This window comes from Amblyraja radiata, chromosome 4, assembly GCF_010909765.2.
Source record: "Amblyraja radiata isolate CabotCenter1 chromosome 4, sAmbRad1.1.pri, whole genome shotgun sequence".
Lineage (NCBI taxonomy): Eukaryota > Metazoa > Chordata > Chondrichthyes > Rajiformes > Rajidae > Amblyraja > Amblyraja radiata.
In genome coordinates, this window is record NC_045959.1 from 11,531,473 (window position 1) to 11,551,174 (window position 19,702).

Genomic DNA, 19,702 nt, shown 5'->3' on the forward strand with positions numbered 1-19,702 from the left:
ACTAACCAAAAACGAAAATAAACAACCCAAAAACACAAAACAAACAGGACTGCCGGAGAGCCGCTGCAGCCAGAGCCGCGCCGCCACTAGGGTGGGAAAGAGTCCAGTCTTTTCAGACTGGAGTCATACTTTAAGTCGATGTGAAGTGGTGGTTGGGGAGGAGTGGGTGGGGGGGGTCCAGGGTTAAGTTTCTGTTTATCAAACCGGCAGTAGAAATCGTTCAGGTCGTTGGTCAGCTGACGATTGTCCAAAGAGCGGGGGACTTTCCTCTTGTAAAATCTGGTGATTTCTTGCAAGCCCTTCCAAACTGAAGAAGAGTCACTAGCTGAGAACTTGTTCCTCAACTTCTCAGGGTACCTTTCCTTGGCAGCTCTGATTCCACTTCTCAGCTTGTACCTTGCCTGCCTGTCGAGGTCTGCATCCCCACTCCTGTAGGCTTCTTCTTTAGACTGTCGGAGCCGTCTTAGTTCTGCTGTAAACCAGGGCTTGTTGTTGTTGAACCATGTCCGGGTCCTAGTTGGAATGCAACTGTCCTGACAAAAGCTGACATATGATGTCACAGTGTCAGTATGCTTATCGAGGCTTGTGGTTGCTTCCCTGAACACATTCCACTCAGTGCAGTCAAAGCAGGATTGTAGGTTCTCAATGCCCTCGCTTGTCCACCTTTTCGTTGTTCTGACCACAGGCTTAGCAGATTTTAGTTTCTGCCTGTAGGTCGGAATAAGGTGAACTAGACAATGATCAGAGAGACCCAGACCCGCCCAGAGAACAGAGCGATATGCGTTCTTGATTGCCGTATAACAGTGATCGAGTGTTCTCTCCCCTCTGGTGGGGCAGGTAACATGAAGTTTGTACTTTGTAAGGTCACGACTGAGGTTAGCTTTGTTAAAGTCCCCCAAATCAATGACCATAGAGAGTGACCGGGAAGTCACTCTCTACCCTCATTACCTGGTCAGCGAGTTGCGTTTGCGCCTCACGTACGCAGGCACGGGATGGGATGTAAACTCCAGCGAGAATAAAAGAGTTCAATTCCCTCAGAGAGTAGAAGGGTTTGCAGTTTATAAAGAAGGATATAAAATATGCTTCTGTGACAATAATTATGACACGATTATATTGAATTTTTTTTGGCAAGTAGCAAGAACAGATAATAACCAACCAAAAAGTCATAATGTGTCATATTCCAGACAATAAAGATACATTGGTTTAGTGAAGTGATTTTTAAATAAAGTCTTATTTGAAACTGGATCTGTTGCCTAATTTTTCTTTTGTAATAATGAGTTCTGCTCACGGCTAAGTCTGCTGTTCAGCTGATTTGTTTCTTACAAGATTGGTTAAGGAGAGAGATACGGGAATTATATTAATTACGTAGATTCTGCCCAGCCACAAAGCTTTCTCTTAAACAACATTAGTGGCGATAAAACGCTTTGAGCAGTTGGTTATGGCAGATATATCAACTCCTACCTCAACACGAACCTGGACAGTCACAACAGGTCAACGGATTATGCAATCTCACTGACTATGCGCTGAAGCACTTGGACAATGTCAGGCTGCTGTTTATAGACTACAGCTCGGCAGTTAACACATCAAGCTTATGGAAATGGGTCTCTGCACCTCCCACTGCAACTGGATCCTTGACGTCCTAATCAGAAGACCACAATCTGTACAAATTGGCAGCAACACTTCCTCCTCGACAGCCACCAGCACAGGAGCATCTCAAAGCAGCAAGCACAGCCCCCTGCTGTACTCACTCTATACTCATGACTGCATAGCCGGTCATAGTTCCAACTCCATCTTCAAATTTGCAGACAACACCACTGTTGTTTGACAAATTACAGATAACAATGAGTCAGAGTATAGGAAGGAGATTGATCAACTGACTAAATCGTGCCAAAACAACACCTTGCTCTCAACATCAGTAAAACCAAGGAACTGATTATAGACTTTGGAAGAGGAAATCTGTCTTAATCGATGAAAAGATGGTGGAGAGTCCAAAACTGTAAATTCCTGAGTGTGCATATCTCTGAAGATCTGTCCTGGACTCAGCACATTATGATGCAATCATAAATGAAGCTCATGAATGCCTCTACTTCCTTAGAAGTTTGAGGAGATTTGGTATGTCAACGAATATTCTCTTGAACTTCTGCAGGTGTACAGTAGTGAGCATATTGACTGGTTGCATTACAGCCTGGTTCGGTAACTCGGTAGCCCAAGGACAAAGAAAATTGCAAAAAGTGGTGAACATTGTCTAGTCCATCACGGGTACTGGCCTCCATATCATTAAAGGGATCTACAGGAGTCGCTGCCTCAAAAGGCAGTCAGCATCATCAGAGACCCACACCACCCTAGCCACACTCCCATTTCACTCCTGCCATCGGGAAGAAGGTGTAAAACCTTTGCACTATTATTGTTTGTGTTTTTATTTATATATAAATAAAAAGCAAACAAAAAATATTGTGGGTTTTACAGAACACTACGTTTATATATCTGTTGTGCTTCTGCAAGTAAGAGTTTCATAGTTCAATTTTGGGACATATGACAATAACTCCTTGACTCTTGACTCATTTTCAGTCCAATTTACAGAACAATAAGATTTCCCATGATCTAGTTTCTCAGTGATGCAGGGTTTGCAACTTTTTTCAACTAAGCCAATGGCAGTGTTTATTTCTCATTGAGATTGTATCCAAAAAGCTTTAATTGCCTGCTGCTGAGATGGAAGCAAAGATAACCCCGAGATGTATTTCTGACTTGCAATGTTAAAGATGACAAGGTCTTCTGTTGTTATTTCTGGAAGGCCATGTATCCTATTTATGTGGATTAGGCACGATATTACCAATATTCTGCTTCCTGCATTCACATTGCTGAATCTAGAAAAAATGGACCATATCACGAGTACAGGAAAGTTACTTTATAAATCCACCACACAATCTCCATTTTTCGGTCTCTAGGTGATTCTTCAGTAAGTGCCTACTTTTTGCAATTTTTTGAATTCCGCGGTCTTTTGAGGTCGGAGGTTCGCGTCTATTCTATTTATAGCCATGTGGGACGGCTCAACAAAACTGAGTGACGGTAATGGCTCCAATCATCGGGACAAGGAATTTTTGAAAAAAACAGTAACATTTATAATTTTATCAAGAATAGAGAATTTTTTTTTAAGGGAGATAAATATTTTAATTATTAATACCTACTGTTTAAAAGTATTTTAATTTCAGATAGATCCCCCATTAAATAAATATGCCGACTTGAAACTTCACAAGTAACCATCGGGACATGCGGTTTTCGGGGGTGGGGGGGGGGGGGGGGCATCGAACATCGGGGGGAAAAAAACTTTATTCATTTAGGGTTTAATCTGTATTTATGTGGATTATGTTTATTAACAATATAGAAAAAGAAGAAATGGGATAGAATTACGGATTTTCCTTATATACAGCATCAAAGTAGCGGGACACCAAAGTAGACACTTACTGAAGAATCACCCCTATATATCTGTTTTCATCTCTGACTTGCCCTTGTAACATTACTCTCAGCATTCATGTTTATTGCTGCTACCTCATTGCTAAGGGCTTTTTTTCTATTACTTCACTCATATCCTCCCAATGCAGAAAAAAAGAGGCATGGTACGGAATTGATATAAAGAGGCTTCACAAACACGGCGAAATTGGTGAAACTGAAATGGAGAAATTGATTAAACTGAAAAGGGGAAATCAGTAGGAGCATAGAAAACATAGAAAATAGGTGGAGTAGGCCATTCGGCCCTTCGAGCCTGCACCGCCATTCAATATGATCATGGCTCATCATCCAACTCAGTATCCTGTACCTGCCTTCTCTCCATACCCCCTGATCCCCCTAGCCACAAGGGCCACATCTAACTCCCTGTTAAATATAGCCAATGAACTGGCCTCAACTACCCTCTGTGGCAGAGAGTTCCAGAGATTCACCACTTTCTGTGTGAAAAAAGTTTTTCTCATCTCGGTCCTAAAGGATTTCCTCTCTATCCTTAAGCTGTGACCCCTTGTCCTGGACTTCCCCAACACCGGGAACAATCTTCCTGCATCTAGCCTGTCCAACCCCTTAAGAATTTTGTAAGTTTCTATAATATCCCCCTTCAATCTACTAAATTCTAGCGAGTACAAGCCGAGTCTATCCAGTCTTTCTTCATATGAAAGTCCTAACATCCCAGGAATCAGTCTGGTGAACCTTCTCTGCACTCCCTCTATGGCAAGAATGTCCTTCCTCAGATTTGGAGACCAAAACTGCACGCAATACTCGAGGTGTGGTCTCACCAACACCCTGTACAACTGCAGTAGAACCTCCCTGCTCCTATACTCAAATCCTTTAGCTATGAATGCTAACATACCATTCGCTTTCTTCACTGCCTGCTGCACCTGCATGCCTACTTTCAATGACTTATTTATTTTAGCGAATGCAAAGTCCTTTAGCCAAGCAGTTGCCTCTTGATCTGCTGTATGAAGGGTGACCAGTCCTCCTTTGAGTCTTTGTTGAGGGCATGCTTCAATGATGTGTTGCATTGTTTGCTGCTCTCCACAAGCACACCGTGGGGTTGGACTGCTGCCCCATTTGTGAAGGCTGGCCAAGCAGGGGCCATGTCCAGTCCTGAATCTATTCAGCGTCGTCCACTGCTTCCTTGGGAGATTGGTGCCAGGGACCGGTAGGGTGGGGTCTGACACCAGATGTTTATTTGGGACGTCCTTGGACTCCCATTCCTTTTTCCAAGCTGATTGGATGGTGAAATCAGCTGGTGGTGGGTTCTTCCAAATTGGTCGTCTAGATGGAAGTCGAGCAGTGGGTGGGTTGAAGATGTCCATGTGAATTGGCAGGTGAGGGGAGTTTTTGGTCTTTTGGAGCATCCTTTGAGTGAGGACTACTCGCCGGATGTGTGGAGGAGCTATGTTGGATAGGACAGGGAGCCAGGGGAGTGGTGTTGAGCGGATTGTTCCTGTGATGATCCTCATTGTTGAGTTCAATTGGGTGTCCACATGGTGTGTGTGGGAAGACCTGGACCAAATATTCGGCTGAAGAAAATGCGGGCTAGTGCTGAAATGCGCTGTGTGGGGGCTGCTGCCCCCCACTTTGAGCCAGCAAGCTTACTGAGGAGATTGTTTCAATGACTGGTGTACCATGACACCCAGGTCTCGTTGCATCTCCCCTTTTCCTAATCGGCCACCATTTAGATAATAGTCTGCTTTCCTGTTTTTGCCACCAAAGTGGATAACCTCACATTTATCCACATTATACTGCATCTGCCATGCATTTGCCCACTCACCCAGCCTATCCGTCACCTTGCAGCCTCCTAGCATCCTCCTCACAGCTAACACTGCCCCCCAGCTTAGTATCATCCGCAAACTTGGAGATGTTGCATTCAATTCCCTCGTTAAAATCATTAATACATATTGTAAATAGCTGGGGTCCCAGCACTGAGCCTTGCGGTACTTCACTAGTCACTGCCTGCCATTCTGAAAAGGGCCCGTTAACTCCTACTCTTTGCTTCCTGTTTGCCAGCCAGTTCTCTATCCACATCAATACTGAACCCCCAATACCGTGTGCTTTAAGTTTGCATCCTAATCTCTTATGTGGGACCTTGTTGAAAGCCTTCTGAAAGTCCAGATATAACACATCCACTGGTTCTCCCTTATCCACTCTACTAGTTACATCCTCGAAAAATTCTATAAGATTCGTCAGACATGATTTACCTTTCCTAAATCCATGCTGACTTTGTCCAATGATTTCACCACTTTCCAAATGTGCTGCTATCCCATCTTTAATAACTGACTCTAGCAGTTTCCCCACTACCGATGTTAGACTAACTGGTCTGTAATTCCCCGTTTTCTCTCTCCCTCCCTTTTTAAAAAGTGGGGTTACATTAGCTACCCTCCAATCATCAGGAACTACTCCAGAATCTAGAGTTTTCAGCATGATGGAGAAAGCCTCCTCAGAGATTGCCGTGTTGAAAGAATTTGGTAACACCATAATGGAAAGTGATAAGAGGAAACAGTTGGAGACAGATGATGACCTCAAGTTTCCTTCTTTGAACAAAAGATGCCTGTGCATCAAACTTGTATGAAAACATTAGAGTCCAAAGCTCTCCATTAAGTCTGTAACTGAAAAGAAATTTAATTACAAAGCTTAAAGAATATCAGACATCTGTCTTTTAGAACACATGTCAAGAGTCGGGTTATTCCTTCTTAGATTCGGCTGGCTCAGTGGCAGAACAAAAGCCACAACATCTACTGGTTAACCAAGATATCAATAGTACCATTTCAAAAGCCTGGCAATATATTATGTATAATCTCCCCAGGGAAAACTACTTCCATGAGGTATGTTCCTCTGACAACCAATACTCCATCCAATTTGTGGAGCAACATATGTTTCTATCTATAGTCTTTGCTCACGACAGTAGCACAGCAAAATTGTCTAATCAGTCGTCTTCACACCAAGTGCAGCAAGCAATGTGATGTAACATTCAATTACTCTGCACACAGGAAACCAGACCACCAACTTTGGACTTTTACTATTTATTTCTCAACGTACTCACAACCAGCACAGAATTTGCAAGATGCTATTCCTTTCTCTCAATGTCTCCATCTCTGCTACATCTGTTCCAAAGGTAAAGCTTTCCATTCTAGGGCATCAATAGACACGTAGTAAATTCTAAAGGCCAACAAGGTACATATGGAAAAGGGTCATGATATACAGACTAAAATTGGATAATTAAGAGGATCTAGGGAAGATGTTATACAATTGAATTTAAAAAGTAGATTTAAGAATGCTGAAGTGTCTAGGCACATCAAAGAATACAGCGACAAGACAGATAGCGTGCCACTGTCACAATTACGGATGATGCCAATTGTAAACTTTCAATGTGTTCTAAGTGAAAAAGTTCAAACAGGAACCTTCAGGGAAGATAGGAATGAGTTTGGTTGATAACTTCAGACTTCGGAAAGGAAATGGAAATTGCAATTTTTTGCAATGACACAGGGGTTAAATATGGGGCTTATGACGCCAAACTTATCTTTTCAAAATTGCTAAGTTAAGAAATTAATTTACAATACCAACTTGCATGGAGACAAGGTTGTTTGTGAACTCTGACAATTAGCGAGATGGAGACGACTGTTAAACTGAGTTCTTTTGTCAATCTAAAGTCAAGAAAACTTGACTCAAACGCTTGTAGCTGTTGGAATTGATTCTTTATTCAGTACTGAGACAATTCTTTGAACCTTCCAACACAGAGCTAGAAGCTCCGGGGAAATTGCAATTTTTTGCAATGACACAGGGGTTAAATATGGGGCTTATGATGCCAACCTTATCTTTTCAAAATTGCTAAGTTAAGAAATTATTTTACAATAACAACTTGCATGGAGGCAAGGTTGTTTGTGAACTCTGACAATTAGCAAGATTGAGACGACCACCATAGATCTGCTGGAATCAGACGCATCTCAGCCAATAGCTTCTTCAGGACAAAGTAGTTTATCAGCTCCTGACCTGGATCAGAATCTCTACTTTGTAACACCCACTAAAGAGAGACTAAACATGCGGTGGTTCGTGCAGCACTCACTCATTTACAAGGAAATGGGAAAAGGTTAGATTTACGGTCAAACCTATATTATCACACTTTATTCACAGTCTTTGCTCTGAAGAGAATTCCTGGTAAGAATATAAATTTGAACCGCGTCAGAATAATTTGCTGGTGAAATCTGTCTAGGTAAAATAGGAAGTCCACTGATGATGTCAACTATCTCCAAATACTTTATCTGAGACAATCTGAAGGAACCTTGGGATTTTACTGCTGATTAGATAGGCTTGGTTAATTCTAAGATCCAAATTATAGGAGGAAAATTAATTATTCACACAACTCTGTATCATTCATTAAAATAAAAACAGAGAGGGTTTTTTCCAATTGATTAAATATTAAACCAAAGTTTAACACCGTGTGGTGCCACCAGCAGTGGCTGCCTCGCCAACAGTATGTCTGTCCTTTCTTCTTTTTTGTTATTTTTAGTACCGGTATGTGTTAAAAGTATGTTTTAGTGTTCCTTGGTTTGTTTTATGTGGGGGGAACCTTTTTTCTATCTCTTATCTCGACGGAGATGCGATTTTTTAAACGTATTGTATCTCCGTCCCCACTGCGGCCTAACATCACGAAGTTGGTGGCCTTTCCTGGAAACTGATGGGCGCTCCAAGCCGCGAGGGGTCTGCGGGACTTTAACATCACGAAATAGTCTCTCAAAGATCCCTTTGCCGGGGATTTAAGCTCCAACGGGGGGCCTGTGGACTTTAACATCGTGAAGCCCGCGGTCTCTGGTAAGAAGAGTCTGACTCGGGAGCTCCATGCCACAGAGAGTTTCAACCGCCCGGACGCGGGAGTTTCGATCACCCCAACAGGGGCTTCGATCGTCAGCTGCAGGGGGCTTTGATCACCCCGACAGTCGATGGTTTGACTACCCCGTCCGCGGGAGAACAAGAGGAAGAAGGGTGAGGAATATGCAATCCACTGTGATGGATGTTAACATTAACTTTTATGTGGTTGTGTGTCTTGTTGCTTTTCACTTAGTATGGCTGTATGGTAACTCAACTTTCAATGTACCTTAACTGGTACATGTGACAATAAACTGGCCTTGAAACCTTGCACAAAATAAAGGTTTCCCAGAGTAATTGTGAGGACAGATATTTTCTTCACAATTTGGGATTAGAGATAATCAAGCATACAAGAGAGACCAATGAATAATTGGATAATGAGTTTGGAATGTGAGACCTGGTTATTAATACAATTAGCTGGGGCTGGGGTTGATTTCAAAAAGCCAGAACATGGAGTGTGCAAGAAAAAAAGTATTTGTCCTATTCAAAAACAGAACTGCACTATGAAAGCACAAAGTATATACTGTTGATTCTTCTTTGCCCTAGTAAGGGAACATAATAAAATGTTAAAACTAAATAAAGCAGCACCATCTTGAATATATTTATACAATAAACATTATTAATGAACATCTTTGTTATCACTGATGCAGCTTTGTATTCTATTTAAAAGAAATTAGCTAACCTCCAGCACAATGCGAGGCAAAATTATGGACTAAGATGCGATCTTGGATTGACTGGACTAAGAATGAAGGACTAAGATGAGATCATGGATTGCAATTCCTTTGATTTTGGAAGCTTTAAGGGAAACAAAATCAAAGTAATTTACAATAGAAGTATATCCACAAAGCAGATTTTTTGAGGATCCCGTGCCATACAAACTGCTGTTTGGTATTTAGTGAGGGAGCTTAAAACAGACTGTAAAGGCCAGAGTGTGATATTTGTGCTTTGGTACAATGCCCTTGGGCAAAATATCTCGATTGTAGCAGTTGAAATAGTCTCTCAATCAGATTAATAGGATTTTAAAGTATCTAAATTGAATCACCATGTGTCCAGGCTTAAGTGGCAATTTTTGAAAAAATGTTTCATTTAACTGAAAATATGATAAATTATGCCATACCAAGTCCCTCCCCACTTCTCCCCAAGCAAACAATGCAAAACTAAAAAGGGAATATCACTGTCAAGATCGCCTCGAAGCCACCTGGCACACTGATTTGCTCACTTTTGCCACTGTCTCTATTGAGTATAATTACCAAAAGTGCTAAGCAATATTAATAAGTAATTATATATGGAACATGGTATCTAAATAACTATTAAAAAAAGTAAACCAAATTCAATACTCTCCTTCCCCCTCCACCACCAAACTCCAAATCAAAATCTGATAATTAAATTATATTGCACATTAGTTTGCATCTATTAATCTCAGACTACTGCCTGTCTTGGGCCTAATATAGTTACTACTGGGTCACTGATATATCTCCTAACGGTTCTCTCTGAAGGTAGACAAAAGTGCTGGAGAAACTCAGCGGGTGCAGCAGCATCTATGGAGCGAAGGAAATAGGCAACGTTTCGGGCTGAAACCCTTCTTCAGACTTCAGATTTCAGGACTTCAGGGTTCTCCTGAAGTGAAGACTGAGAACAATTTGTGCTTTGTGGCATTTATGCAAAGATTAATACTCACACGAGTGAATGAATTGTCAGATTATATTGTGCATCAAATTTTGTTAAGAATCAGCAAAACATATTTAGTAAAACATAAAAATTAAAATATATTGACAAGAGGCATGCTCCTTTCAATAATTCAGTACACATTTGCATTGATGCTGTGGGTTCACAAATTCTAAACACAGCTTGCCATCAGAACACAAGAACAAAATGTCAAAATGCTTGATTATCAAAACATTTTGAGGATGCATTACAACATACAGTAAATTGCTATAATTGAGGGTACCTGAACAATCTCCAGCATTTCCGACTTGCTGATATATCCATTTCCATCTAGATCATACATACTGAACGCCCACTTTAGCTTCTGCTCCAGTTTGCCTCTTGAAGTGACACTTAGTGCAATGATAAACTCCCGGAAGTCTATTGTTCCATCTCCATTGGCATCAAAAGTGCGAAAAACATGCTCAGCAAATTTGGAAGCATCCCCATAGGGAAAGAAGTTCCCATAAATTTTCTTGAATTCTTCCATTGATAAGTTCCCACTCGGGCAATCCCTGAGGAAACCCTTATACCACTCCTGAATCTCATGCTCCGTGAAGTCTGTGCTGTCCAGCAAATCCTGCATCACCTCAGGCCGTAGCTTGCTATTCTGCTTCCCCATCTTGAATTTATAGGCCTTAAGCTGCAGAGTAATTGCAAAAGAACATTGATTTGAACCAAGTTAAAGTCAATCCAATTAATCCAAAGATTAAAACACATCAAAAACATACAAAATTTAGAAAACGAAAACTCTACACAAATACAGGCTGATAGGTGAAGAATTTTGGTTAGAATCCATAGTGAGGTTGATTTGACAGCTCCCTATATATTATCACCAAGAACCATCATAATCATCCCAGGAAGGAGTGTTTGCTGGAGATTAAATAGATCCCAAAATATACTGACTTTTTCATTCTATACATAGCCCAGCAGTGTTCTCAGAAAAAGGTCACTGTAAAATCAAATAAAAATAACTGTATTCCAAGTTAGACAAAATTAAACCCTTAATTTTGTTTACGGGGATATGCTTTCAAATAAATTTAATTAACTACCTAAAGTAATCTGATGGCAGACCAATGCTACAGAATCAATTATTACCAATTGTCATGTACCTCAATGCACACACTTTGATTTATGAAGTTTCCCTGTAATAATTTTGACCCTTGGAGGTCTGGTTCTTGATCAGTAAAGCTATTTCTTATTATAACCAAAAGTGCACTACTCTAGATGCATAGGAATACATTGTACCAAAATAGCCATAATGCATTCTGTTGAGTCTTTTCAATTTATGAAATGTTTCATTTTTAATTTTCTTTTGTAATCAACAAACCCTATTAGAATACAGCCATTTCCATTAACCTGTTACTGTGTAAAGTACAATTCATATAACCATATAACAATTACAGCACGGAAACAGGCCATCTCGGCCCTACAAGTCCGTGCCGAACACTTACTCTCACCTAGTCCCATCTACCTGCACTCAGACCATAACCCTCCATTCCTTTCCTGTCCATATACCTATCCAATTTATTTTTAAATGATAAAATCGAACCTGCCTCCACCACTTCCACTGGAAGCTCATTCCACACAGCTACCACTCTGTGAGTAAAGAAGTTCCCCCTCATGTTACCCCTAAACTTCTGTCCCTTAATTCTCAAGTCATGTCCTCTTGTCCTACCACTTTGGTCATCGTGCTTAAACCTCCGATAGTCAGGCAAATAAATGTTAACTACTTTCCATTCCCGAGAAGGACAAATTACAAAGGCATGGTATAATCAACATTAAGTGTATCAACAATTCAGGCAGTTATCACACAGCTGTTTGCATTACTGAAAACAAATAACTGTTAGGAAAGGTCTTCTAGGCAACATCCTTATCATCAGCTTCAGTAAGGTTTTTTTTCTGCAGTAATCCACATGTTTCTAATGATTTTGGCATTAAGACCAGTAAAACCCTATGACCATCCGAAATCCCCAGTTTTTCACTTACCTTTCACATCCAAAGCTAATATATATAGTTTTCTGCAAAACATTAATTGCTGGAAGAACTCAATGGAGGCAAAGGGATGGTCAAAATCCTCCATCTGGACGAAAGACATTCCATCTGTCCTCAATTCCCTGTAATCTGTTTCCACCCATCATTTGCTAATTTATTTTAACATTTCCCCACCCATCTGCCTATTATCCCCCCCCCCTCCTCCACCCCCCACTTATACTGCATGACCTGCCAACTTCTTCCTTCAGTTTGTTTTTTGCTATTTCTGCATTCTCATGTGCTTCCATGCATATATTTCTGAATTCAACATCAGCTGTCACAACTTCCCCTATTCAATCATCTCATCTAGTAATATTCCTTTGCAAAATTTGCCATTCATACCCATGCCAGTTCGCTTCATCAGTTCATTTTTATCCAAAAGCTAGCTCACAATCACAAATACAACATTCAAGAATTGGAACAATTTAGTAATTTCGACTTCAGCTGACTTCTCGACCGATCATCTTTTCTTTTCTGCTTCTTTCTTCATCTTCCCTCAATAGTGAACTTATTTTTGATTCCTTGAATTCAGAGTTTTGGAATATAAATTGCGCCTCAAGAGTATCCTGGCATTTTTCTTTTAATACCAGGATGGAGACCATACCTGGCCTGGAGATTTGTCACTCTCATCAATTTCATATTACTTTTAAAGTAATCAAATAAAAAGTTTTACAAATTGTAAATTGCATCAGCCATGATTTCCACATGAAATCACGCTCAACATAAAATTGGCCTGGGCACTTCCTGTCCGAATTCACAATAGCATGCATGATCTTTTTCAAGTTCAAGTCAAGTTCAAGTGAGTTTATTGTCATGTGTCCCTGTATAGGACAATGAAATTCTTGCTTTGCTTCAGCACACAGAACATAGTAGGCATTTACTACAAAACAGATAAGTGTGTCCATATACCATCATATAAATATATACACACATGAATAAATAAACTGATAAAGTGCAAATAACAGATAATGGGTTATTAATAATCAGGTATAACATTACTATTCAGTCAATACAGCAGCACAGCAGGAAAGGACTAACATCTAGCATTTCCCTTTCCCTTGACTCTAGTCTGAAGAAGAGTCTTGACCCGAAACGTCACCCATTCTTTCTCTCCAGAGGTGCTGCCTGTCCCACTGAGTTACCTCAGCATTTTGTGTCTAGCAGCAGTAGAGATGTTGCCATACAGCGCCAGAGACCCGGGTTAAATCCTGACCACGGATGCTGTCCGTATGCAGTTGGTACGTTCTCCCTGTGACCATGTGGGTTTTCTCCGGGTGCTCCAGTTTCCTGCTACATTCCAAATCCATGTAGGTTTGTAGGTTAATTGGCTGCTGCAAAATTGTCTTTGACGTGTAGGGTAGAACTAGTGTATGATCGTTGGTTGACGTGGACTCGCTGGGCTGAAGGGCCTGTTTCCTCGCCACATCTCTAAAACACCCATTTCTGACATGAATGATACAAAATGAAGCTCAAAGCTGGAACCTACAACTATAATGAAACAGGCTTATTGCAACAAGGAGGTAATCATGCTGATCTGTTGCTATTTTAAAAAGTACACTCGACTGACATTTGGTGTATATGCATCTTCAGATTTGATTAAGGTTAAGTAGGCTGGAACTACTCTTTGGAGTTTAGAAGAATGAGAGGCGATCTCATTGAAACATATAAGATTGTGAGGGGCCTTGATCGGGTGGATGCACCGAGGATGTTCCCAATGATCGGGGAAACTAGAACTAGGGGACATAATTGCAGAATAAGGGGGGGCTCTTTTAAAACTGAGATGAGGAAGAACTTCTTCACCCAGAGGGTGGTTAATTTATGGAATTCACTGCCCCAGGGAGCAGTGGAAGCAGAAACGTTAAATATATTTAAGTCTAAAATAGATGGTTTTTTAGCTGCCAAGGGGATAAGGGCCTACGGGGAGAGGGCAGGGATATGGACCTAGGTATGGTTAGTATAGTAAGACCTGAGTGATCTCCTGGACAAGTGTCGATCGCCTGGATTGGGGTCGGAGAGGAATTTCCCGGATTTTTTTCCCGAATTGGACCTGGGTTTTTATCCGTTTTTTTGCCTCCCCCAGGAGATCACGCGGTTCTTGGGGTGGAGAGGGGTGATAGTGGTATAAAGGGGAGGGTAGTGTCTTGTGTTCTGTGTCTTGTGTCTACTGTTTGTGGGTAAGTGTGTCTGTTTAGTGTTCAGCCATGAGCGAATGGCGGTGCGGGCTCGACGGACCTGGTGGTCTACTCTCGCACCTACTTTCTATGTTTCTATGTTTCTAAGATAAAGAGACTGCAGACACTGGAGCAGAAATCAGCAAAATTACAGAATTCTGGAAAAAATGTAAGGGCCTGTCCCACTTGGGCGACCTAATTCGCGAGTTCTGGCGAGTTTGCCCTCGACTCATACTCGCAGCATGGTCGTCACAAGATCGTAGGAAGTCTTCGTAACTCTCCTTCATGCCCGAGAGTGGTCTCCGCGTACTCGAGGCCTCAGCTAGGTCGCAGCATTTTTTTCAATTTGTAAAAAAAAAATGCCCGTGAGGAAAAAAAGGTCGCCATGGGAAAAAAAAAATCGATACATTTTTTACTTGTAGGTTTAGTCCTAGAAGGTCGTAGTAGGTCGGCATGTTAGTCATAGGTAATCGAGGGTAGTCGAAGGTAGTCGTAGATAGTCTTCATCATAGTCGAAGGGAGGTCGAAGGAGATCGAAGGAGGTAGTCTTCACTCTCCACTATTCGGGGACCAATTTTCCCGAAGTTAGTCGTAGCTAGTCGTAGCTAGTCTTCAACATAGTCGAAGGAGGTCTTCTACATAGTTGAAGGAGGTCTTCAACATGTCATTTTTTAAACTCTTCTAAACTCACCAATTAGGTCGCCCAAGTGGGACAGCCCCTTTACAGGCTAAGCAAGATCTATGGAGGTTGTTTGACCCACTGAATTCTTCCAGCTTTCTTCTTGCCAACTCTCGCTCCAATACTTTTCCCGCTCCCCCCAGAGTCCTCTGTCACACTCCCTTCTCCACTGATGACCCTTTCCAATGGAGGTCCCCTTATAGACCGGTGCATTGACCTGTACTTTGCAGTGGCCAAACACCAACTTTCTGAAATCTCCTCATAAGTTCCTCTAGACTGATCGAAGGTGTTAATCGAAACAATCGAACTCTCTTTGAGGAGATCAAGTTGTGGTTAAATTATGAAATTGTAATTACTGACCTGTATATGTGGTCTGTTACCATGTAATGAAGACAAAAGTTAAGGAAATAGTAAAACTCAGCGACCACGTTTTACGTGAGGACAATGCTTTCAGTATTTACTAGACCAAGTGGGACCCATTGGGTCCCGTCCCCCAACGCGGGGGGGGGAGGGGGAGGGGGCGCGCGGCGTCACATGGGAGGGCTAGTCCCCAAACGCAATATTCCACCACTCACCCATAGGTCCCAATACTCACCACTCCGCAGAGAGGGGGCAGTGAGGGAGGGGGGCAGAGAGGGAGGGGGGCAGAGAGGGAGGGGGGCAGAGAGGGAGGGGGGCAGAGAGGGAGGGGGCAGAGAGGGAGGGGGGCAGAGAGGGAGGGGGGCAGAGAGGGAGGGGGGGCAGAGAGGGAGGGGTGGCTGAGAGGGAGGGGGGGCAGAGAGGGAGGGGGGCACAGAGAGGGAAGGGGGACGAGAGGGAGGGTGGGGAAGAGAGGGAGGTGGGAAAGAGAGGGAGGGGGGGAAGAGAGGGACGAGGGGGGGAAAAGGGGAAGAGGAGGGAGGGGGAAAGATGAGGGACGGGGAGAAGAGAGGGAGGGGGCAGAGCCCAGAGAGGGAGGGGGGGGAAGAGAGGGAGGGGGGAAGAGGGAACGGAGAGGGAGTGAGGGAAGAGAGGAGGGGGGCAGAGAGGGAGGGGGGCAGAGAGGGAGGGGGAAGTGAGGGAGGGGGCGGGAAGGAGACGAGAGGGGAGCGGGGCAGAGGAGGGAGGGGAGGGGCAGAGGAGGGAGGGGAGGGGGCAGAGGAGGCGAGAGGGAGGGAGGGGGCCCGAGAGGGAGGGAGGGGCAGAGAGGGAGGGGAGGGGGCCAGAGGAGGGAGGGGAGGGGGCAGAGAGGGAGGGGGAGGGCAGAGAGGGAGGGGGAGGGGGGCAGAGAGGGAGGGGAGGGGGGAAGAGCGGGAGCGGGGGCAGAGAGGAGGGAGGGGGGGCAGAGAGGGAGGGGAGGGGGGCAAGAGGGAGGGGAGGGGGACAGAGAGGGAGGGGCAGGGGGCAGAGAGGGAGGGGAGGGGGAGAGAGGGAGGGGAGGGGGCAGAGGGGAGGGGAGGGGGCAGAGAGGGAGGGGGCAGCGAGAGGGAGGGGGGCAGAGAGGGAGGGGGGGCAGAGAGGGAGGGGAGGGAGCAGAGAGGGAGGGGGCAGAGAGGGGGGATGGGGCAGAAGAGAGGGAGGGGAGTGGCGGGCAGAGGAGGGAGGGGGGGGGCCCAGAGAGGGAGGGGAGGGCCCAGAAAGAAGGAGGGGAGGGCGGGCAGAGGAGGGAGGGGAGCGGGGAGAGAGGAGGCGAGGGGAGGGGGCAGAGAGGGAGGGGGCAGAGAGGTTGGAGGGGGGAAGAGAGGAGGAGGGGGCCAGACAGAGAGGGATGGGGGGCAGAGAGGGAGGGGGCAGGAGGAGGGAGGGGGGCAGGAGGGAGGGGCAGAAGAGAGGGAGGGGGCAGAGAGGGAGGGGGGCAGGGAGGGAGGGGGCAGAGAGGGAGGGGGGGCAGAGAGGGAGGGGGGCAGAGAGGGAGGGGGGGCAGAGAGGGGGGGGCAGAGAGGGAGGGGGCAGAGAGGGGGGGGGCAGAGAGGACGGGGGCAGGAGAGGGAGGGGGAGGGGGAAGAAGAGGGGAGGGGAGACGGGGGAGAGAGGGAGGGGAGGGGGCCAGAGAGGGAAGGGGGGGGGGACAGAGATGGCGGGGGGCCCAGAGAAGGAGGGGAAGAGAGGGAGGGGGAAGAGAGGGAGGGGGGGGTCAGAAGGAGGGGGGGCAAAGAGGGAGGGGGGGCAGAGAGGGAAGGGGGGCAGAGAGGGAGGGGGGGCAGAGAGGGAGGGGGGGCACAGGAGAGGGGGGGGCAGAGAGGGAGGGGAGGGGGCAGAGAGGGAGGGGGGCAGAGAGGGAGGGGGGGGGCAGAGAGGGGGGGGGCAGAGAGGGGGGGGAGGGGGCAGAGAGGGAGGGGAGGGGGCAGAGAGGGAGGGGGCAGAGAGGGGGGGAGGGGGCAGAGAGGGAGGGAGGGGGCAGAGTGGGAGGGGAGGGGGGACAGCGTGGGGGGAGGGGGCCCAGAGAGGGAGGGGAGGGGACAGAGAGGGAGGGGGCAGAGAGGGAGGGGAGGGGGAAGAGAGGGAGGGGGATGGGGCGGAGTGGGAGGGGATGGGGAAGAGAGGGAGGGGATGGGGTAGAGAGGGAGGGGCGGAGGGCAGAGAAGGGAGGGGAGGGGGGAGGGAGCACAGAGAGGGAGGGGGGCCGGGCAGAGAAGGGAGGGGGGCAGAGAGGGAGGGGGGCAGCAGAGAGGGAGGGGGGGCAGAGAGGGAGGGGGGGGGGGCAGAGAGGGAGGGGGGGGCAGAGAGGGAGGGGGCAGAGAGGGAGGGGGGCAGAGAGGGAGGGGGGGGGCGAGAGAGGGAGGGGGGCAGAGAGGGAGGGGGGGGCCAGAGAGGGAGGGGAGGGGTCCAGAGAGGGAGGGGAGGGGGCAGAGAGGGAGTGGGCAGAGGGATGGGGGAAGAGACCAGAGAGGGAGGGTGGGGAGAGAGGGAGGGGGGGGGGCAGAGAGGGAGGGGGGCAGAGAGGGAGGGGGGCAGAGAGGGAGGGGGGGGGCAGAGAGGGAGGGGGGCAGAGAGGGAGGGGGGAGAGAGGGAGGGGGGGGCAGAGAGGGGTTTTAGGGAGGGGGGCGGAGAGGGAGGGCGGCAGAGAGGGAGGAGGGGCCAGAGAAGTGAGGGTGGCCAGGAGGAGGGAGGGGGTCAGGGTGGTAGAGAGGGATGGGGACAGAGGAGGGCGGGGGAAGGAGTAGAATGGAGGGGCGGTGGAGGGGGTAGGAGGGAGGGCGGGGGTAGAGGGCGGGAAGAAATGGGGGGGAAAAGGGAGGGGGAGAGAAAGAGGGGGTAGAGAGGGAGGGGAGGGGGCAGAGAGGGAGGGGGGCAGAGAGGGAGGGGGGCAGAGAGGGAGGGGGGCAGAGAGGGAGGGGGCAGAGAGGGAGGGGGGGCAGAGAGGGAGGGGGCAGAGAGGGAGGGGGCAGAGAGGGAGGGGGCTAGAGAGGGAGGGGGAAGAGATGGAGTGGGAAGAGATGGAGGGGGAAGGAGTAGAGAGGGAGGGGGAGGTGGAAGGGGTTAGAGAGGGAGAGGGGTAGAGGGAGGGTAGAGGAGGGGGGTAGAGAGGGGCAGAGAGGGAGGGGTTAGAGACCCTACCCCATCTCCCTCCTCCTCATTTTCCTCATCCTCCTCTCCTCAATCCCATTCCTTGCCCCAGGACCTACCCAGGTCATAGAGCAGCACCAGGGCCTGGACAGCTTGAGAGCCTATTGTGATTGGTGCACTGTGAAAGGCAGCCAGCTTTAGAGGCCATTGTGATTGGTGCAATGAGAGAGGCATTGTGACATCATCACTGGACGCTCTCCGAGAAAGCAGTTTTGGCTTTTTTTGAAACTTTAAATCATGAATAACTTCGTAAATATAGGTCGGAATGCGACAGGAAGATGTTTATCGCTTCGACAGGAAAAATGTGAGTAGAATATGTGAAAATGGGAAGTCTATGGCCTAGTGTTTGGAAGAAGATAGGAAAAAGCTGTGCAGAGTGACACATTGCCGGCATAAAGAGTTTTAGTAATATAGATTGATAGATGATCAATTGCTCCAGCACACAGCAATATATAATCCAACTATAAGTCCCGCCCAGAATTTGCTGGTAGTGTTACAACTACGCTGTTTCTGATGTCTTTGGCAGCAGATAAAGACACCAAAATGCAAGTCCAAAGGAATTAATTACTTTTCCAAATAGAGTGACTTTAAGCAGTGAAACAAGCTGAACATAGTATCTGGCTGTCTAATCTTCCATTGCATTACATAATGTGACATTTATAACCTTTATAAGGTGTTCCATTTTAAACTAGGCATCAGTCTTTCACAGTGAAATATTAAACTATTAAATGCCAGTCATAACAGCGGGATAGTGTTCCCAAACTTGGATTACATTTTCCATCCTGGTTTGTGGAAGAAACTTTAGAATAGAGGTATTTAGCAGATGCAGATTTATCCCCTTTCAACCCCATTATTTATTTCCCAAAATACTAAGGGTGTAGAAAAATTCCCCTGGATGTTACCAGAAACCAAAGGCTTGAGTTACAAGGAAATGCCAAAACTTTTTTTTCTGGAACCTAGGTGGACAAGGGGCAACCCTATAGATGTGTACAAAATCACGAGAGATCTCAAGAAGTACTGTAAGGATGTGTAGGCTTTGAAAGGAGTGTCGAGGATGTTTACCAGAATGATGCTTGGATTAGAGGATATTAGCTACAGGGAGAGGTTGGACAGATTTGGATTGTTTTCTCTGGAACGCTGGAGGTTGCAGGGGTACCTGATAAAAGTATATAAAATTATGAATTACAGATAAGGTAGA

General features: G+C 46.1%; 1 protein-coding gene across 3 annotated transcripts in view; it reads right to left on the reverse strand.

Annotated features, from left to right (window-relative positions):
* Positions 1-19,702, reverse strand: part of ncald (neurocalcin delta) — a 162,931-nt gene that overhangs the window by 25,602 nt on the left and 117,627 nt on the right. For all 3 annotated transcript variants that reach the window (XM_033018954.1, XM_033018953.1, XM_033018956.1), the window contains exon 2: positions 10,319-10,717. In XM_033018954.1, coding sequence (XP_032874845.1) covers positions 10,319-10,696 — 378 coding nt within the window. In that variant the 5' untranslated portion in view covers positions 10,697-10,717. The remainder of the gene's footprint in view (positions 1-10,318; positions 10,718-19,702) is intronic.